Source organism: Podarcis muralis, chromosome Z, assembly GCF_964188315.1.
Source record: "Podarcis muralis chromosome Z, rPodMur119.hap1.1, whole genome shotgun sequence".
NCBI classification, from domain to species: domain Eukaryota; kingdom Metazoa; phylum Chordata; class Lepidosauria; order Squamata; family Lacertidae; genus Podarcis; species Podarcis muralis.
This window is the reverse complement of record NC_135673.1, coordinates 16,074,386-16,095,618: the sequence shown is the minus strand read 5'-3', so window position 1 is coordinate 16,095,618 and position 21,233 is coordinate 16,074,386. Positions and strand designations below refer to the sequence as shown.

At 45.5% G+C, this 21,233-nt stretch overlaps 1 protein-coding gene across 2 annotated transcripts in view; it reads left to right on the top strand.

Moving 5' to 3' along the window:
- Positions 1-1,563: 1,563 nt before the first annotated feature.
- The window catches only part of NCS1 (neuronal calcium sensor 1), a 62,638-nt gene continuing 42,968 nt past the window's right edge, over positions 1,564-21,233 (top strand). The window contains exons 1-3 of one of the 2 annotated variants that reach the window (XM_077922748.1): positions 1,564-1,845; positions 18,201-18,541; positions 18,699-19,228. In XM_077922748.1, coding sequence (XP_077778874.1) covers positions 19,165-19,228 — 64 coding nt within the window. In that variant the 5' untranslated portion in view covers positions 1,564-1,845; positions 18,201-18,541; positions 18,699-19,164. The remainder of the gene's footprint in view (positions 1,846-18,200; positions 18,542-18,698; positions 19,229-21,233) is intronic. The other variant, XM_028714807.2, reaches the window with a different exon arrangement.

Below are 21,233 nucleotides of genomic sequence, written 5' to 3'. Positions count from 1 at the left end.
ATCCTTGAGATCATAGATTCATAGAATTCTAGAGCTGGAAGGATCCCAAAGGCCCATCGAATCCTTTGCAAAGTAGGAATATCTATATGCCCAGCCCCTCGTTTAGCTGCTCCTGCTCAACAGCACTGCCCTAACTCATCAGCTGCCCACCCAAAGAGTACTTTGAGAGATATGGTTGGGACCTGCCACAAAATGTTGCAGTGGGTGTTCCTCTTCAGGGAACCAGTCAACCAACTATGCCCTCTTTCAATATATGCTATTCTGTCAGTTCTCCCACATGCCCAGTTCAGTTCTCCATTCTCCCATTCACAAGTGCTTCATAATCAATGAATACTTAGTACACTCAGTCCTCATTGGGCTGCCTGTCTGTCTGTCTTTTTATTTATTTTATTTTATTATTTTATTTTATTTTATTTGTTAGGCCTTATTATGAATGCCAAAGGCATTGTTTTAAAACTGTTGCTGCATTATGTAACTTCATGTTATTCTTTTCCCCCATGAGTTGCCTTGAGCATTGTTTTTGACAGAAAGGCAGTACAGTGGTACCTCAGGTTAAGAACTTAATTCGTTCTGGAGGTCCAATCTTAACCTGAAACTGTTCTTAACCTGAAGCACCACTTTAGCTAATGGGGCCTCCCGCTGCCACCGCCATGCGATTTCTGTTCTCATCCTGAAGCAAAGTTCTTAACCTGAGGCACTATTTCTGGGTTAGCGGAGTCTGTAACCTGAAGCGTATGTAACCCAAGGTACCACTGTATACAAATCAGTGTTGTTGTTTCCTTTGGAGTATCTATGGGAAGAGGTTGCTGGACTAGATGGTCCCCCTTTGGCCTGATCCAGCTGCAAGGCTCTTATTTATTATTTACTTATTGCAATCATATCCCACCTTTCCTCCAAGGAGATCAAGGTGGTGCCTGTGATTCCCCTTCCTCCCCATTTCATCATCACAACAACCCTGCAAGGTAGTATATGCCAAGATAAAGTAACTGTCCCCAAGGTCTCCCAGGTCCTAATCCCATGCTCTAACCACTGCACCATTCTGCCTCTCTTCTTAGGATCCTACTGTCTCCTTGGGATGAGGCAGGTGAGAAATCTGAACCACACAGGTATTTTATTTTTCAATAAACATCTATTCAAAAGTAACAATACATCTTTGTCTACTGCTATGGTATCACAGAATGATCACTCCAATCCTCAATCCCGCATCACTGTCATGTTGACTTGTCGAATACCCTCAAAAGAAACTTAACTACCGATTCGGTTTGCTAGACATTTTCAATCAATACATCCCCTCCACAGCCACCTCTGTGATGATGATGACATTAAAATACACCCCGTTCTTCTTCAATAAAAGAGAAAAAAGGAGACCAAATCAGGTAATTTAACATTGCAAATCTATTGCGGAATAAGCCGTGTTAAAGACTGCACTGCTAAATCAAATCCGCATTGACTATGACTGGAGTCCGTTTGACTGCCGCGGACCTTACTGCTGATCATTCCACAAAGCCTATCTCTTTGCTTACTCAATTCCTCCCGAATTAAGGGGCCACTCGGGGGAAGCCGCGATCCTCAACGAAGCGCGCTTGCAGAGTGGTGGTGGGGAGTTAAGCCCAGTCCAGCTCTTACTACCGAAGCGGCTTCACCCCTGACTCGCGAGAAAGCCTCCCACGCTACCCCAGATCCTAGAAAGAGGAGTGGGCGAATTCGGATTGGCGCGTCGCCTTTTGGGAGCGGAGCCAATTCGGAGCCGCAGCGCGTCCCCCCCCCCCACTCCGCTGCGCGGCCTCCTCCTCCTCCAGCCACGCCGAGGTTTCCCGGCAGCGGCAGCCGAGACCTTCCGCAGCGGTGAGTAGCCCAAGCGGGCTTCGATCGGGATACACGTGGCGCTTCCTTCTGCGCCTGCACCCCCCTCCCTTCCCAGCCCGCATTCTTGAATGGGAGCCCATTTGCCAAGGCTTTCCTCCATCAGAGGCTGGGAATCTCACTTGGTTGCATTGTCTTACCCGGAGCCAGTACTGTCTGCACTGGCCGGCATCAGAGGCTCACCAGGGTTTCAGGCAGAGTGTGTGTCTTTTCCTAGCCCTAACTGGAGATGCCAGTGATTGAACCTGGGACCTTACGCATGCAGTTGCTTGACCGCTGAGCTATGGCCTTTCCCGTAAAAACAAAAGCAAGATTCTAGTCCTCATCATTCTTAGTAAAGAGCTGGGTTCCACAGGAAGCTGCTTTTTTCATAGCTGGGACATTCTACATGCAAAGCAGATGCTCCACCACTGAGCTATGGGTCCTGCGTTATCCTGAGTAAGGTCACTGGTCCACCTAGCTCAGCATTTTATACACTGGTTGGCAGCTGCAGCTCTCCACAGTTGTTGGTTTTTTTTGGGGGGGGAGGCAGGGACCCCTCAGCCCTACTGGAGATGCTAGTTAATTTGGGACATATGCTGAGAGTGCAGGGAAGGGAATCGTCCTTATAATCTTATTATATAAGCTATTTTGAAATGCACAAACAATGCCATTTTTCAAAGCCATCCTTTTAAGAGACTGTCTTGAGTGCATTCTGCTTCCTGCATCTGTAATTGGGAGGTAATGACTAAATTGTGCATCCGAAGCACCGCCTTTTGACCTAAAATGCCTTGTATCATCACTGACAAAAGGGGGTTGCAAGCTGGATCCACATTTCGTGTGCCTTTGGAAGAGAGATATTTGGTGGCCACGGTTACCAGAGTGGGAGGTGGGACAGCTCTGATGCCCGTGGCAGGTGCATGGTCTACCAGTGGGATGTTCTGCACATAAGAGCATAGCTCCAGTGCTCAGAAGCTTTTTCCGAATGCCCATGCATTACCCGGCCACGTTCAAGGTTCTTGTATTAATTAATTGTATTTACAACAGAGCTCAAAGTGGTGTACATGGCCCTCCTGGTCTCCATATTAACCTTGTGTGGTAGGCTAGGCTGAGTTGGCAACTGGCCCAATTTCACTCAGTGAACTTCATAGTCGTGTGAATATTTGGACCCCAGACTCCCGGGTTCTAGTCTGAACCACAAGACCACACTGGTTCACTATAATATCCTGGTATATCATTCCCTTCCTAAGCTTTAAGAGATATATGAAACCTTAATTTACAAGACCCTTAACTACTTGGGTCTGGGATACATTAAGGACTGTCTGATCCCTCATATTTGTGCCCAGTCAGTGGGGGAGTCACTGTTGATGGTTCCCTGTGGCTCAGATGCATAGCTTGTTTCCACCAGGAGCTGTGTGTTCAGTATCTACAGAGCTCCCGCTTGAATTCCGTTCTGTTGAACTTCCAGTGCTTATGACCTTATTAAATCAAATCTTTATTTTTATGGTCAATGACCAGCACAGAGCCCCTTATCTGTTTTGGTGGGGCATGATCATCGCACCTGTAATGGAGAATGCCATTCTGGAATTAATAGGTGCCTGGATTAAAACTGTTATCTTCATTTCTTGCCAAAGGTTTTAAAGGTAACATCTCAACACTGGCAGAGGAAGAGGAGTGCGAGGGGAACACACTGCTCCCGGCAGCGTGACCCTGGTGGGGTGCCATCATGGCTGCCCCCCCTGCCTGTGCCGGGTGCCACACCCCCAGGACGCGTGCCATGCCCTTTGGGGGGTGCACAACGCCCACAGGATGTATGCCATGCCCCCGGGACGCACGCGAGCCCCGCCCCCTCCTGCTCTCTGCCCACCCGGTGCTGGAGCACAAAGCTCCGCCACTGCATCTCAAGGGAGAAACAAGAGCTGTTTAACTCCTAGGTTTGACGTAGTGGAAGATGTAAGTTGGAAGAGGCCATCAGCTGTCTGATCAACTCAGTAACTGGCCCAAGGTCAGCCAGTGAGCCTCATGGCTTAAATAAATAAATTTATTTCACAATGAGGACTAGGAACTTGAAAGAATGCCAGGCTTCCCAGCACAACAGTGTTGCATTCCTCAGGAGACTTGGACCCACCTCCAGTTTCTCCATCCTTAGCTTTGGACTATTGAAGTAGCTGCTTTGGAGGGGCTTTTATTGTTTTCAAGCATCAAAATGTTCTCTCTCCTTCTCTGTTTCTCTCTTAGCCTTGCCGCGCCCCAGAGGTGACAAATCTATACATGCGCATTTTCGCACTAGCAGCTTGCAATATGGTGAACAGAAGGTGTGTGGCCGTATGTTGCCAACAGTCACTTAATGAGCAGGATGAGTGTTTGTGTGTATGTGAATAGGAAGCTCAGTGCAGCCCCTGCCGGGTTTCAAATATCTTTATGTTGCTTTTGGGGTTGTGTGGTGTTGCTACTCAGGAAAAAAATAATAAATATCTGGCATACTTCCCGATTACATTGCAGTTATCATGCGAGAGGAGAGAGAGGTAACAAGAGCCGTAGAAATTTGATTTTTTTTTTTTTTTTTTTTTTTTTTAATAAATTTTTATTGAGTTTTCAAATTTTTAAAAGGCAGACAGACTTATAAAGACAAAACAAAAACATACATAATTACATAACGTTGGCTTCCCCGCACCCTCCTTCCCACATTCCAGTTTCATTAATTATCTCAGCAAATTATCTGCTCTCCTCCCTTAAATGTCTCATCCTTTCTTAAAATTTGTCACTTATGCTTGACCCAATTTAAACTTATCCAGTTTTACACAATAAATCTTTTCTCTAAGGACGGCCTAAATTCTTCTCCCATGAATTCCTTCCTTCACATATTGCATCAAAAAATCATAATATAGCAGTTCTAAATCTCAGATTATAACTATTCTCCTCTCCCCTCCTGCCCTGCCCCGGTTTCTGTCCCTTCCCAAACCAATGTCCCAATAGATTGGCTGCTTTAGCCCGGGTTTCTCACATCAGAGGCTCTTAAGCCCCAGTTAGTCTCTCTCCACCAATTTTGTTGGTAATCCATTTTGTTGGCCCTCTCTTCTTGAAGAGGTTCTGTCACCAGCCTCTCATTTTTTCCTCCTTCCAATTCAATAAGTTTCAGTTTCTGCTCAGGACCACTCAGTCTCTCATACTCCTGCTTGTTGAAAAAGCCCCAATCATACTTGTTTACTCTTATATAGTCCAATATTCCAGTTATTCTGGGGGCTTCTTCCTTTATCTTTCTCTCCTTTTGCAGATTTGTAATCCACTTGTCGTTTTCTTTGTTTCCTTTGTTCCCAGAGGTTGCAGGCTTTTGGTTGGTTTTTTCCACCTGAAGTTCCTCTCCTTCTTCTTCTTCTTTTTCCCCCCGCTCCAAAGTTATCTCCTTCTCTGCAGCTGCAGAATTTCTTTCCATCAACTTTGTATCATTGGCAGAGTTGCTCAGTTCCAAACCGAAAGTCTCCAGTTGTTTACTTATTGTGGTACTTTGCTCTTGTAAAGTTCCCACGAGAAAAAACATCCTTTCAATCTCTGCCCATAGTTTCCGTTCTGCAGCCATTGCAATGTCTCTAGTTCCCTCCAGGGGGATTTCCATCATGATTCTGTTCCAACAATCCGTTTCTTTGTAGCTCCCAGCCACTTTAATATTCCCAGTCACTTTGTTTCAAAAAGGTCAATTTTAATGTAGCTTTTTTTAGTCCGAAAAAGTACCAATAACACAGTCCCAAGTCTTTGCCTCCCGTTTGACAGCTCTTTTGACAGCTGTCAAACTCTTTATTCTTTTTCCTCGGGCTCTCACGCAGGGCGCTCCCGGGTCCAAGGGGGGGGGATTACCAGGAGAAAAGGAAACTTTCAAAATTCTCTCTTTTCCACTCCAGCACAATAACTTTGTCATCCAATTCGTGAGAGTTATCTTTTTAAAGCCAAAGTCTTTCCGCCTTAGTACTCCTCTCTTTGCTTTGAATCTTTCTGTGGGGGGGGGGGGGTGCGGACTTCCTTTTAACACACCCCCGATCGTACTCAATTTTGGGTATAAAAACTTTTAATGCCAAAATTCCCTTCTACTCACGGGTTATTTGTTTCAGTCCAAATTTCAGGAAGAAAGATAGCGCTCTCCGATCATGGCTCGCGGCTTCGCTCCGCCAAGGCAGCGATCGACTCTCAGCACCACGCCACTCTCCGGTCCACTCCGTAGCCTTTAAAAAGGCTCTTCGCGGGTCAGGGAGGGCGATTAAGGTGCCCACCGAGTCACCATGTCCGCAGGCTTCCGCGCCTGCGGTTTCTAAGGGTCCCCGTGTCGCCGGCACGGCAAGACCCGTCCTTAGCGGAGCCGATTCCCTCCAGAGCTCGGAGGGAATCCGCCATTACCCGTTCGCGCTATCCCGGAAGTCCAAGAGCCGTAGAAATTTGAGACCGGAGGCTTCACCCCAGAGCTGGCTGTAGTCCGTATAGTGACTTGGAATCTGAACCGGTGCATCTGCAAGATTTTATTTTCAATGCTTTATTTATTTAAATGCTTGTTGTAGCCCGTCCCCTCTCCAAATGTTTCAGAGTGGGGGGCACCTAACAATTAAAACAATACATGCATCCACCTGCAATGTCAGGAGTGGATAAAAAGCAGAAGTAGTTTTAAAAGCCAAGCAATGGTCATTTAAAAATGCAACAGTGAGATTAACCATGACTTTGGAAGCTAGAATAAATAACCAAGTTTTAACCTGGCGCTGGGGAGAACACAAAGTTGGCACCTGGTGGATCTCTGGACAAGGGCATTTCACTCAGTGGTAGAGCATCTGCTTTGCATGCAGGAGGCCCTGAGTTCAACCCCCAGCATCTCCAAGTAGGGCTGCAGAAAGGCTTCAGCCTGACACATTGGAGAGCCAGTGCAGTAGGTGTGGATAGCACTGAAACAGATGAACCAAGCGTCCGACTCCATATAAGGCACCTTCCTATGCTCATATTTAAATCAGCCCTTTATTCAGAAACATGAGATCTAGAATCTTGTCCCACGTTCAATTATTGGCATCTCCTGGTAGGACTGGGAATGTCCCTTACCTGAAACCCCAAAGAGCTGCTGCCAGTCAGTGTAGACAGTTCTGAGTTAGTTTTTCCACCTTAAGGCATAATATTAATAAAGGCAACCACAAGGCATTTAATTTGTGACGATAGTGATAATAATAATTGACACATTCATGCTGTGATTCCAGGGGCTGGACTACTAGATGACGCTTTGGGTCTCTTTGCAATTCTGTACTATTTAGGTTGTGCTGTCCATCCCTTGTGCATCTAGGCTTCAAAACGCCTGATGCTGCCAGTTTTGCTTCCTGGCGTTACAAATGAACCAAATCCTGTAATTAGGAAGGGGGAGCAAATCAGCCTTGACTTGTGCTGTTTCTGGTGACTTTCATGCTCTGGCCACATGATCTTGGAGGCAGGGCAGGTTTTAAAATAGAACCAAATCAGTTTGCATCTTCTCTCTCTTTTGGCATCAAGTCAGTTGATGCACTGTGGGCAGCAGGCAGGTCAGGACCTTGTCTCTGCCTGCCTGGTTCTGGCAAAACCAAAATGAAACATTGCACCAGAGGAAACCTAAAATTCTGTGACCTGCATAGAAAATGACACGACGTGATTCTGCAAATGTGCAGAGGGTAAGAAGTTTTATTCCTGATTCTCAGCCACCTCTGCCTCTGTATGTGGCAAAAGCAGAATAGGATGGGTCTCCAAGGGTGGCTAGACTTTTTTTTTTTACCCTAGACCAAGTCTGCAGGGGTGAGTGCCAGTGTGGTGTAATGGTTAGCGTGTCTGACTGTGACCTGGGAGACCAGGGTTCAAATCCTCCCCCTTGGCCATGAAGTTCATTGGGTGACCTTGGGTCACAGTCATCGCCTCTCAACCTGACCTACTTCACTGGTTTGTTGTGAGGATGAAATGGGGAGCGGGGAGAACCATGTATGCCACATCAAACTCATTGGAAGGAAGATGGGGTGTGAATGCAAAAAATGAAATAAGAAAAAAGCCCTGCTTGATCCAGCCCAGCATCCTCTTCTCACAGTGGCCCACCAGATGCCCCAATGGGAAGCTCACAAGCAGGATTCAAGCACAAGACTTCTCTCCCCTCCTGTGGTTCCCAGCAATAAGTATTCAGAAGCATTAATGCCTCTGACTGTGAAGGTAGAGCATAGCCATTGTGGCTAGTAGTCATCTTTCCCCACATTGCCCTTGTGTTTTCAAGCACATATATATTGGCAGCCCTAAGAACTGGGAGAGGGACTCGGGTGGCGCTGTGGTCTAAACCATAGAGCCTAGGGCTTGCCGATCAGAAGGTCGGCGGTTCGAATCCCAGTGACGGGGTGAGCTCCCGTTGCTTGGTCCCTGCTTCTGCCAACCTAGCAGTTTGAAAGCACGTCCAAGTGCAAGTAGATAAATAGGTACCACTCCGGCGGGAAGGTAAACGGTGTTTCTGTGTGCTGCTCTGCATGCTGGCCACATAACCCAGAAGCTGTACGCCGGCTCCCTCGGCCAATAAAGCACGATTAGCGCCACAACCCCAGAGTTGGCCACGACTGGGCCTAATGGTCAGGGGTCCCTTTACCTTTATGCAAAGCAGATACTCTATCACTCACCTACAACACTTCTTTAAAATTAAGATCTTAGTCCTCATGGCTCTGAATAAGGGGCTTATTTGAACAAAAACATATCCTGAATCAGTCTGTTGGTCCATCTGGCAGGCAGCTTCCTCTCTTGGGTTTCAGGTAAGATTGAACCTGGGACCTTCTGTAGGATAAAGCAGATGCTTTACTGCTGGGCTACCCTTACAGTAAGGTTCTGATTGAAAGCCTGGTTTAAATCAGAACACAGGAAGCTGCCCTTTTCTGAATCAGACCATTAGCCCATCTAGCTTGGTATTGCCCACACTGACTGGCAGCAGCAGCTCTTCAGAGTTTCCTAACTCTGCCTGGAGATGCCAATGGGGTTGGGACTTCAGGCCTTCTGCATGCAGAACATGTGCTCTACCTCTGATTACCCGTCTCTCTCTTTCTCTCTCTCACTTTCCCTGCCTCAGCCTATTTAAATCCATTCCCTGCTCCGGAGACATGTTGACAAATACGGGTGCTCTGTTTTTAAGCACTGATGCTTTAATGAGCTTGTTTTCAGAAGACTGGCTAATAGCAGATTATGTATTTTTCAAATGGCTGCTGAAGGGAATATGTCCCTGGATGATTGATTGTGAGGCCTCTTTTCCTTAGGAAAGGAATCACTCTGTTTGGGTAATATGAACCAATCCTCTCCCCTTTTTGAAGAAACCAACACAGTCTTGCAATTTACGGGAATGTGATTGTGTTGCATGAAGAGATGACTGTTATCTTAAGCTTTCTTAAGGGGATGAATGATTGCTGGACTGAGCTGAGATTCACCTGCCATATCTTTGTTTGGCTCTCAGTTGCCATGCTATCTTTGAATCAGGCCTCCAAGCTAATATCAACCGTCCCCTCGACTACCTTTGTTTGGCTCTCAGTTGCCACAGTAAATTTTAAACTAGTCCTCTGAGCCATTAGCATGGCAACTAAAGGCCAAGCAAGGGCATCTCAAAGGAGATACCCTTGCTTGGCCTTTAGTTGCCATGCTAATTTGTAATTGGCCTTTTTGAGCTGAGATCTACCCTCCCTTTGGATACCTTTGTTTGGCCTTCAATTGAACTAGGCCAATGAGCAAAGAGCCACCCTCCTTTGAGATGGCTTCATTTGTCCCTCAGTTGCCTCACTAAATTTTAATCAGACCTCCGGGTAGGCTTGCCACTTTGGTTGGGCAAAATACAGGACAGGTCAGGCAAAATAAACGACAGGTTGGGTTGGGGATTGGGGAGGGGTACACACACTCCCCTGACACCAAATTCATGGCAACCCTACTTCCTACCCTTGAGATGCCTTCACTTGGCCCTCAGTTGCCATACTAATTTTCAATCGGAGTGACAGGTAACTTTCAATTTGGCAGGAAAAAATAAATGGATTGGATATTTGTAGCTGGGTGCAGTCCTTGGCAGAAAAAAGTTAAAAGGCTCTTCACTCCTACAGTAGAGAGCCGCCACCCCACCCCACCCCGCTTCTTGGTAACAATAGGAACCGCTCCTGCCTTTGCAAAGTTGCAGGATGGCCTTTGTGTCTCTTTGCTGGGTGCTAATAATTTGAGGAGAAGCTCTGTGTCAGAGCAGCCCAGATGTAGCAGGTGAGAAGCATGCCTTTATATAACCTGCGGGCTATGGAATTGGCAGGGGGTGTAGCAAAACAGAAACGTTTTTATGTTTAACGTATATTTATAATAAAAACCTATTGAAGTAGAATAACAAATAAAATGAAATAAAAGTAGGATACCTAGAAGCAAACATATAGGAACAAATTTCCATACCAAAACCGAGCATAATAAATTAACACCACAAGGTTCCAAGTAACACAAATGGGTATATGTTATCCTGTACAGTATGTTTATATTCTTGTACATTATGGTTGTATTTCGTCAGGCAGCGTAGAGTGTAACTATGGAACTTGCTCCCACAGGGGCCAGTGATGGCCACTAACTTATATGGACTGGCCAAATTCATGGAGGAGAGAGCTATCAGTGGCTATTAGCCACAGTGGCTATGCTCTGCCAGCAACAGTCATGCTTCTGAATGCCAGTTGCTGGAGACTCCAGGAGGGGAGAGTGCTCTTGTGCTTGAATCCTGCTTGCTGGTTTCCCACAGGCATCTGCTTGACCACTGTGAGAACAGGATGCTGCACTAGATGGGCCTTTGGCATGATCCAGCAGCCTCTTTTTACCTCCTTATGACCTGAGTTCAACAGCACTCCTCCCCACTTGCTGTTTCCAGCAATTGGTATCCAGATGCATTACTGCCTCTGACTGTGGAGGCAGTGCATGACCATCGTGGCCAGTATAGCCAAACATTTCCTGACTACACCACCTGCACAGTGGTTTGCTTTCGGCATTTCCCTCTCTCTTCCTGGGCCACAACCTTCAGTGGGAAGGGGTGATGAAAAGACCACCTGTGTCCCAAGGCCTTCTCATAGTCCCTTTGCTATACGTTGAAGGTTGTGTGTGGCAGTATTGTTTGTACCCATATGAACCAGAAGGAAGGGGTTGTGGTCAGTGGGCATTTTGAGGCTTGGCAACTTCTCTGTCACATCGTGAATCTTTGCAACGAAAGACAACATGCTGTTACCTCTGCACAGCACTGCCTCTGTGCCCCTCAGTAGGGAGTCAGCTATCACCACCACTGCACCTTCCACAGACCTCTTGGTGTATTCTGAGGTCTGCAACAGCTCCTCTCTCCTAAATAATAAGAAGCCCCAAAAGATGCAGTCTTTTTCTCACATAACACTCACCCTTTTGTGCATCAAGCATCAAATTAGCAATGCAGTAGTGAAATCATGAAATGATTTGGACCTCTAGTCCTTGAGTTTGCTCTAATCAAAGTTTAATTTCATCCAGGGCCCACCTGAAAATCTGATTTGATCAGCTCGGTTCTTGAAAACAAAACATTCAACTATATTTTCTAGCTGATCTCATTGCTACTTCAATTCCTTCTCAGAATAAAATCAGTCCCCAATCTGTAGATTAAAAAAACACACCCAGGCAGTCCTCTCTAGCAGTTTTTATTTTGTTTATGTCACTGTCAGGCTCACATCGCTAGAAATTATTCATTATCATTTTATTTCATGAAATATACCGGTATACATTGCTTGGTTTTAAAGAAAGCCCTCAAAGCAATGTACAGAAAATATAAAACAATAAAATTGTCCATAAGAAAGATTAATAAGAATAATTTAAGACTTTCCAAAAGTTAAAATAACAATTCACTAAAACAGATTAAAACTTGCCTCAAGTTTCTAAACATCAGGGTAGGCTTGTCTAACCAAAAATGCTTTTAGTAGGCGCTAAATTGAGTTGAGTGAAGGCGCCTGCCTGATATCAATAGGCAGGGCGTTTCAAAGTGCAGGTGCCGCAACACTAAAGATCAAGTTCTTACAAATACTGTATGAAATGGGTTTTATGTGAAATCTGTAATTGTGCAGTTGCACAGATCAAAATGTTTGCGTGGACATATATAGGATAAGGCGATCTCGTAGGTAAACCGGTCCCAAGTTGTTAAGGGATTTAAATAACAACAACAACAACAACAACACCTTGAACTTGGCCTGGGAGCAAATTGGCAGCCAGTGCAGATCTCTGAGCACAGGTGTTAGATGATGATAGGGTCTCACTCCTGTCAGCAACCAGGCTGTAGCATTCTGCACTAACTGAAGCTTGCTGAAAAAGCGCGAGGGAAGCCCCACACAGAGTGTGTTGCGGTAGTCCAAATTAGTTGGCAGAGGTTAGGGGAGAATCTTGTCACTGTTGCTTCAAAAAGAGAGAGAGTGATATTTGCGGTTTAAGAATACAATTAAAATATAAGACTGCAATTAAAATAAATTGAAATATCCATGATTTAAATTATGCATTGTTTATTTATTTCCTAAAATTTTATGCTGCTTAATTGTAAACAAACAAACCATTGGTTTAAAACTTCAGTTTGAAACTTTAGGAGTTCTCAGATTTCATTTTTGAGGTTGTGCTGGTTTGCTGGGAGAAAGGAACCAAAATAATTCAGTGGGCTTCTGGGAGCCTCCATAACTGAGTTTGGAGGCCTACAACTGAGGATGGAGTCTGCCCGTTGTGTCTCTGTAAGATTTTTCTGAATTGCATCCAGCCAAATTCTTCTCAGAGTAGACTCGCTGGCATTAATGAACCAGTAGCTTCAGTGAGAATTGTCTGAGTAGGACTTACCGTATATTGGATACAAATAATGAATTCTAAGGTAAACTGTAAATTAACCTGAAACAGATACAAGTGACAAGAAAGGAGATTCCAGCTAAACGCTAGGAAGAACTTTCTGACAATGAGAGCTTTTCTGCATTGGGATGAACGACCTCAGAAAGTGATGGACTCTTTCACGTTTTTATACAAAGGTTCGTTGACTAGGGATTCTCTAGCTGTGATTCCTGCTTTGCAGAGGGTTGGACTAGATGACTCTTGGAATCCCTTCCAACTCTACAGCTCTATGATTCTATGAAACTGAGACATGAAGCAAAATGTGCAGGTGAAAAACCATCCCACTCCCCCACGTCCTCCTGTCTTGTAATCTCTACAAATACCTGAGGAACAAGATCATCACCCCACTCGTACTAACCATCCCAGGGCGCTCAACCACTGCCAAGATGTCCTTTCTTCTAACAGATCAAAATGAGCAGATAACAGCAAAGGTTGCTAGGTTCATAGCAGGGGCAATCAGAATAAGGGCCACTAACTGACAGCTGATTCAGGACTTTAAATGGTGCTCTTATATCAAATTTCCTTTTCTGCGTATACTGCAATGTTTAACTGTTGCTATGGCTATTGGCTAATGCGAATAAAGTTTTATCTATCTACCAGCCCACTCCCCCATCACCCCAGAAAAATTCCTGTAGTTTCAGGTTGTACCTAAGGCTGGGGGCAAGGAGAAGGGTCACACGACAGTGTAATCACCCCCTTCCAGTGTTCTGAAATATAAAAACCCTGCAGTTACTCCCACAGAGATGGGGAAGCAAGGTTTCGTTTGCAATTTATTTTATTTATTGTGTTTGTATTCTACCTTCCCTCAAAGGACCTCAGTGTGACATACAAGGTTCTTACCCTGCCCTGTTTCATCCTTGCGACACCCCTGTGAGGTAGATTAGGCTGAGAAGCAGAGACCGGCCCAAGGTTGCCCAGTGAGCTTCCTGTCAGAGTGAGGATTTTTAATCTGACATTCAAACCACTATACCACACAGGCTGTTGCCGTTTCAATTGACTTAATAAGAGTAATACAGTGGTACTTCGGGTTACGGACACTTCAGGTTACAGACGTTTCAGGTTACAGACTCTGCTAACCCAGAAATAGTACCTCAGGTTAAGAACTTTGCTTCAGGATGAGAACAGAAATCACGCTCCGGCGGCACAGTGACAGCAGGAGGCCCCATTAGTTAAAGTGGTGTCTCAGGTTAAGAACAGTTTCAGGCTAAGAACGGACCTCCAGAACGAGTTCTTAACCCGAGGTACCACTGTACTATAATAAAGATTTTGGAAGTTTTGATGTGTGTGTGTGTGGGGGGGACAGTTTTCAATTTCGTTGCACTCCGCCTGAGCTCTTGGATCAATTGGGAATAGAGCCAGTGTCGTGAAGCCTTGGTTGGGTCATGGCCTCTCAGTCTAACCTACCTCACAGGGTAGTTGTGGGGATTGAACAAGAACTAGGACCAGGGTTCAAATCCCCACTTGACCATAAAACTAACAGGGCGTGATCTTGGGGGATATTCACTGCCTCTCAGCCTAACCTACCTCACAGGGTTGCTGTGCGGATTAAATGAGGGGGGGGATATATATGCCATCTTGAGTTCCTTGGAGAAAAAAGTGGGATATAAATGCAATAAGTAAATAATAATACAAGTGACATTGGGTCAGGATTCCTAAATAAACAGCAGTTTGGAACAGGCCACAGGGACCCATTCTTTGGCCAAGCTAAGAGTCTAACATTTCATCCAGGGTGGTGTTAACCTTGCCTCTGTGGAGACTAGACAGATGGCTTTTTGCCAAGCCCTGGCAAACAAAAGATGACGATGTGTTTCATTTTGAGGAGGCCTTTCTGCTACCCAGACTTTGCATCAATCCAATCTATACACGGTTCCCCCTTATCTCTCCCGCTCACAGAAAGTTGCCTTTTCTGTTAATTGAGGCGTAGCAGAGTGGCATTAATTGAAAACTGGCTTCTGGAACAAAGGATATGGGGATTTAGCAGGAGGGGTAGATGGCTAGCACACTAAAAGGAAAAGGAAATCATAGCTGTGACAGTAGTGAACAGGACTGTGGTACTGTGTGTGTGTGTGCGCGCGCACGCACGCTCTGTGCCCTGTGGAATTTCGCAACCTGGGTATATATTATGCAATCTGAGCGCTTTGGCATAATCAGAGAGAGGTTGGTTGGGGCAAAGGCAGCGGCACCTCTCCCACAACCCCCTTGGAATTCCTATGCTTCTGAATACCCGTTGCTGGAAGCCACCAGGAGGAGCTAGTTGTGGGTTACCACTGCGTGGCCACTGTGAGAACAGGATGCTGGACTAGATGGGCCTTTGGCTTGATCCAGCAAGCTCTTCTTCTTCTTTTAAATATTTTTTATTGATTTTCCAATAAAAAACATCCAATTAATATATCCAATCATAATACTCCAATTAAAATAAAAAACTAAAATAAAGAAGACCAAATTATAGTCCAAATTATATTTATTAATTTTTCAGAGCTCCCCACGGTCTCGATCTCTGAAGCAAATCTCTAGATCTAGCCAGCTCTTCTTACGCTGTATTCAGATACCCCTCTGGGTGCTGAGATTTCACTTAAAAGTGCTGTACTGTAGTGTTTGCCGTCAAGGGGACTAGAATGTGTATGTGTTTGTTTGTTTGTTTGTTTGTTTGTTTGTTTTTAAAAAGTTGAGGTTTACAAGAAGCTGAATTCTGTGTCTGATGCCAGGCTTTTGCACTTTTACAATTATTAGTACAGTGGTACCTCGGGTTAAGAACTTAATTCATTCTGGAGGTCTGTTCTTAACCTGAAACTGTTCTTAACCTGAGGTACCACTTTAGTTAATGGGGCCTCCTGCTTCTGCTGTGCCACCACCACGTGATTTCAGTTCTCATCCTGAAGCAAAGTTCTTAACCCGAGGTACTATTTCTGGGTTAGCAGAGTCTGTAACCTGAAGCGTCTGCAACGTGAAGCGTCTGTAACTTGAGGTACCACTGTAGTGAGTATGGGGTTGTGGCGTGTATGTAGACCTGGGCTGTGAGCAAAGGGTACGGCCATAGCTCAGTGTTAGAGCACCTGCATTACATGCAGAAGGTCCCAAGTTCAATCCCTGGCATCCCCAGATAGGACTGGGAAGGTCCCCTGTCTGAAACCCTGGAGAGCTACTGCCAGGCAGTGTAGATGGTACTGAGCTAGATGGACCCAATGGTCTGACTAAGGCAGCTTCTTATTTTTCCATATAGTGGCTGGAGTGTCTGCTTTGGAAATAAGGCTTGAATTTCTCTAAACCTGAGCTACCCTAATTTCTACAGTAGCTATGATCTTAATAATGCAGGATCCCAGGAATCTTGCTTGCCTGGGTTCCTGAAAAGCTTCGTGGAGATTGGAAATACTATCCCAGGCAGGTGTTAGGGCTTGAGAGCCGGTACCAGGCCCAGAACCCAGGACCCTGGAGAGGTGAGGAAGGAATTTAGCACCACCCTCCATGTGGCCAAAGGCAAGAACTCTTCACCGTGATAGGCTGGAGTGGGTCATGTGATATCCACAGGCCACATGGAAAAGCTTCTAAGTCAGACCGGCTTCCTGCTCTGGGTATCACCACTGGAGTCATTAGTGGGAAAGTGTTTTTAGCCCGACCCACATTCTCCTTCTGGGCAACATGCCAGTGGTAGGTGGGGCCAGAGGAAATAATGGGCGGAGCAATGAATGCATATTTTATCATTGTACAGTAGACTTGTTTCTACACACCCCTCTGTGTACTTCAGGCAAGCAAGAGACATGATCAAAGTCCACTGACACATTCCTGCATTGCAGGGGGCTGGACTAGATGATCATTGGATCCCTTCCAACTCTACAATTCATTCGAGAGTCTGCCTTTCCCTTGCCTGTCTCCTCTCCTTTTGACTTGGTGCTTTGTTGATGGGTTACCTAATAACTGCCTTGAGGCATGATTTCATAGGGCCGATGAGGTCACCACTTAGTGACTTTCCTGCTGAATGTATGAGCTGACTCCCATTAGAAAGCATTCTTTGAACATGTAAGAGCATTAGGAACATAGGGAGCTGCCACTAGTCCACCTAACTCAGCATGGTCCACCCTGACTGGCAACAGCTTGCCAGGGTTTCAGGTAAGGATATCTTCCGGCCCTACCTGGAAATTGAACCTGGGACCTTCTCCATGCAGAGCAGATGTTCTACCACTGAGCTACAGCCATTCCTTGAAATTAAGATCCTAGTCCTCATCATTCTGAAGAAGGGGCTGACTTAAACAGAAACACAGGAAGCAATGCCTTATACTGAGGGAGACTATTGGTCCATCTAGCTTCATATTGCCTTTGTTCACTGAAAGCAGCTCTCCAGGGATAGATAGATAGATAGATAGATAGATAGATAGATAGATAAATAAATAAATGGTGGTAGTAGTAGTAGTAGCAGTAGTATGGTCCTCTGGATAGTGTCAAAAATTATTATGCTTCTAGCTGCATTTTGAACATTTACTAACATTTACTTTGTTAAGTGTTGATATTTACCAGTAGGTGAGAAAAAGTGGAATGGAATTTGGGCATTAGCCCAAAGCATTATCAACAACTGCAAGCATTCTCTGATGTTTCCTTTTCGTCTCCAGAACCACTGAGTATTCTTCATATGTATTTCCCAAGTTTAGAACATTGGGTTGTCTCCAGTGTTAGCCCTACTCAGCATATACCCATTGAAATGAACAAATGTGATTTAGGTCCCATTAATTTCAAAATGTGTTTACTGTGAATTTAGTTGGATGCAAGCCAATGCATCTACTTTGAGTAGGACTATCTAATGCCTATTAATTTCAGTGCGTCTACTCTGAGTTGTATTCATTATTTTATTTATTCATTATGGCTCCTAGCTAAGCCTATTCCTCCTGAGAGCAGACCCACTGAAATTAATAGACTAGGACTAAACTAGGACTGTCATTAGAGGCAACCCCCAAGCCCCTCCATCATTTTCCAAAACCTTGTTCATTCCCCAAATGCCACCCCCCCTTTTCATTGCCTGCTGGTAAATTTCAACACTTGCCAAGGCACGTCAGTTGGTAAATGTCCAAAAAGCAGCTGGAAACATAATCACTCTTGACATTGGCCTGGAGATTAAAAAACAACAACACACAATTTTTATTGTTGGCAATAATGTACAATAGTCCTACCCAACCCATTGTTCTCCAGCTGCTTTGGACTTCAACTCCCATCAGCCACAGGCAATGTAGAGGGATGATGGGAGTTGGAGTCCAAAAACATCTGGAGGGCCTCAGGGTTGGAGCAGGGTGATGCATAAACTTCTTTCCTTTTCTCGTTTTCTTTTCTTTTTTAACAAAGCAACACTGACTTAAAAAACAAGATAAGACATGATTAAAAAAAAAAATCAAAGCAAAATAAGAAGTGCTTGCCCGAGAAACCTTATTCATCTGTGCTGTTCTCTCCCCACCCCCCCACCCCCGTTTCTTTCCTGCTCTCTCTCCCCACACCCAAAGGATTGATCTAAAAAAATGCTAAGCAAAGAGAAGACAAAAGGAAGAGCCTGCTAGGCAGCCCACCCGACTGCCTGACTGGCAGATTCCAGTTAGCACCTTATCAGTGCAGTGGCAGATCCTGCGTTTGCTACGGCAACCCAGAGCACCAGAGACAGCGGTGGAGAGGGGAGGGCAGTTTTGTAACCAGGGACGACAGCAGCAACACTGCCACTGGGCTCCAGCGAGGAGGAGCGAGCAAGAGAGAACGGATAGGAAGGGAAGAAGGAGAAAAGGCTGTCTGGAGAGAGGCAGAGAAAAAGCTCCACGAATTTCCCGTTTCTGTTTTGCAAAAAAAAGGAAAGGCAAGTGAGTTTGGCAAAATCTCGTCATTTTTATTTCAGGAGGGCCCTGCTGAAACATAACAAAACGACCTTCCCTGTTTCACTGGGAAATAATAATTGTAATAACGAAAGGTTTTTCTCTGTCTTCTCACTCCCCACCTTCCCCTTTTTTCACCAGCCGGTATGGAGGGAGACGACCGCCTCGCCATCTGCTTGTGACTGCTTTGCAGAGCTGAGTTGTGGATGCCAGAAAATAAGGGGACGTGAACCTCCTCCGGGACTCCGGATCCGGACACTGGAATTGCAGCTGAACTTATAAAGCTTAACACCCCCTTGTTTCTCTTTCTCTCTCCCCACCTCTCTCTCTTCCCCCTCCCCCCTCCACTTTCCATCCCCTCCCCCCCCCCCCCAATTTTTTGGGGTGTGTGTTAGCGCTACTTGAAGGAAATCAGAAGGGTCCGGTTTGGCTTTGAAACTGAGACAGTCCCTCTGTCGTTCTCCACCCTTCACATCGGATCTCTCTGCCCCCACCCCCAGCCCCCCACCCCGGCTTCCTATATGCTTCTCCGCTAAGTGCAAGAAGGGCTTTGAGAGAAATTTATGCCCTGTTAAAAAGTCCAGTGGACAAACCTTGCCAGATCAAGATGGGGAAATCAAACAGCAAGTTGAAGCCTGAAGTTGTGGAAGAACTGACGAGGAAGACATACTGTAAGCCATTCCTTTCTCTCTCTTTTTAATTAAAAAATTACTTTGAACAGCAAAAAATAATAATAATTTTGGGTTCTCTTAATGGTGCAACTTTCCAGGTACTGGAGCCAGGTAGGATGCAGAGAAGGCCTTGGACTGCAGAGGGTGTGGGGGGGATCTTTGTTGGTTGTAGGGGATTTTGGGGGCGGCTGGGGGGCAGAGGGGGTGTACTTGTGTGATGACACAGAAAGACTTTGGCCAGGAGATCTGGGTGGTGGTGATAGTGGCAGGATACAGGGTCTGCAAGCCTGCCGTAGTTGAATGGTGCAAAATCTGCTGCATTGATGGAGAGGCGGGGTGGTGGTCCGAGGTGCTGGTGTTGGGAGTGAGGGTGGGTGGGCGTGGAGGGAGTAATTTGTGCAAGGAGAAGCCTGCTGAGGTGGGGTCATTAGTTCCACGGCTCCATAGATCAAAGTAAAAACAATAATAGAAAAGGCAAGCAGGTTCTCTTTCTTCCGCCAAGGAGGCTCACATGTTCTGTGGTGATTCATGTCGTGTTGAGATGCTCTCGGGCGGCATCGCAACATCACCCCCCCTTCAGCTTCTCCTGGGGGTGGGGACTGGCTGTGAGCCAGTATGGAGTCAGGATGGATGTGTGTGAGTTCACGTGTGTGGAGGAGAGAGGAAGGGGAACGTCATGCACCATAATAGCCAAGCCTCCTCCTTCATTTCTGGGGAGCTGATAGCCCGCTGTAGCCTGGGGGCTCGGAAGGGGGGGGGTCGTGGCAAAGGCAGAACGGTTTGTCTTTTTGCCAACCCTGAAAATGGGCATTGTGGGGTGGGGATTTAACAATCTGGAAGAGGAAAAAGATAGAGAGAAAAAAATGTGTATATGGAGAAATAAAACAAAGGGCATTAGGTGAAGATGGATGGCTGTATACAAGTTCTGTGCAAAGGGGGACCCACTGAAATGAATGGACCCAAGTTGTAGCCATGTGCATCACGTTCAATGTGGGTTTCCTCTAAGAAGGACTTACAGTGTTGGAAGCAGCCCCCTGGGGGGTGTAGTTTGTGCTACTCAGAGCAGACCCATTTGTTTTTAGCCAGTGCAAGTCCTACTCAGAGTAGACCCATTCATAACATAAGAAGAGCCCTGCTGGATCAGATGAATGGTCTTGTCCAGCATCTTGTTCTCACAGGGGCCAGCTACTGAATTGAAAACAATGGGCACAGCTAACTTAGACCCATTCATTTTAATGGGTCTACTCTAAGCAGACAAATGTGGCAGGCAACTTGTATATATATTTGGTCCATTTGTGGTTTCCTTTGGTATTTTGATGGAGCTTTGTGTGCAAAGTCCTGAATTTTAGCTGGAGAGTGCTCCTTGGAGTTCTGAGATTCTGTACCTTCCTCTCCCCTATTATGTTAGTGCAAGGGAAGCAAAATGCCTTTCTAATAATGAAAGTGGGTCGCTGATTTGTGGTGCAATGACTTTTCCTATGGCTATGGCGGGAAGATGGCTCTTAACTCATGCTTGGGATTTCTGTGTTTCAAGTTGTTTTCCTCAGGGAAAACAAGAGGCCGGGAACTGTGTTGGAGATTGCTTCCTCTTTTCTGCCTGTTCAGTTTGGCTCACTTACTCAAGTCATCTGGAGAGCTGCTCTGCTCTTTAGGGGTGGTTTCCTGCTGCACAGATTAAGCCAGAATGTGGTTATATTAGATTGAAGGAATTCAGCTCCTCTTTCTCCCCCCCACACCTTTTCACAATTATGTTTTATTAAGTTTCAGCATTTTTAACGTATACACTCAAAACTCAATTTCATCTTTTCTCTTTATTTTTGTTGGCTTCCCATCCCATTTTCCATGGAGTTGTTTTCAGGGAGCGGGATCCTGTTTTTCCTGTCTCGTCTGTGCCCTATCTTAGCATAGTAAATAAAAAATAAAAAAACAACTTTTGGGAAGTATTATTTCTGTATTATGGAAGTTGTATTTAAAAAAAACCTCATTTCTTCTAAAGAACTCAAGA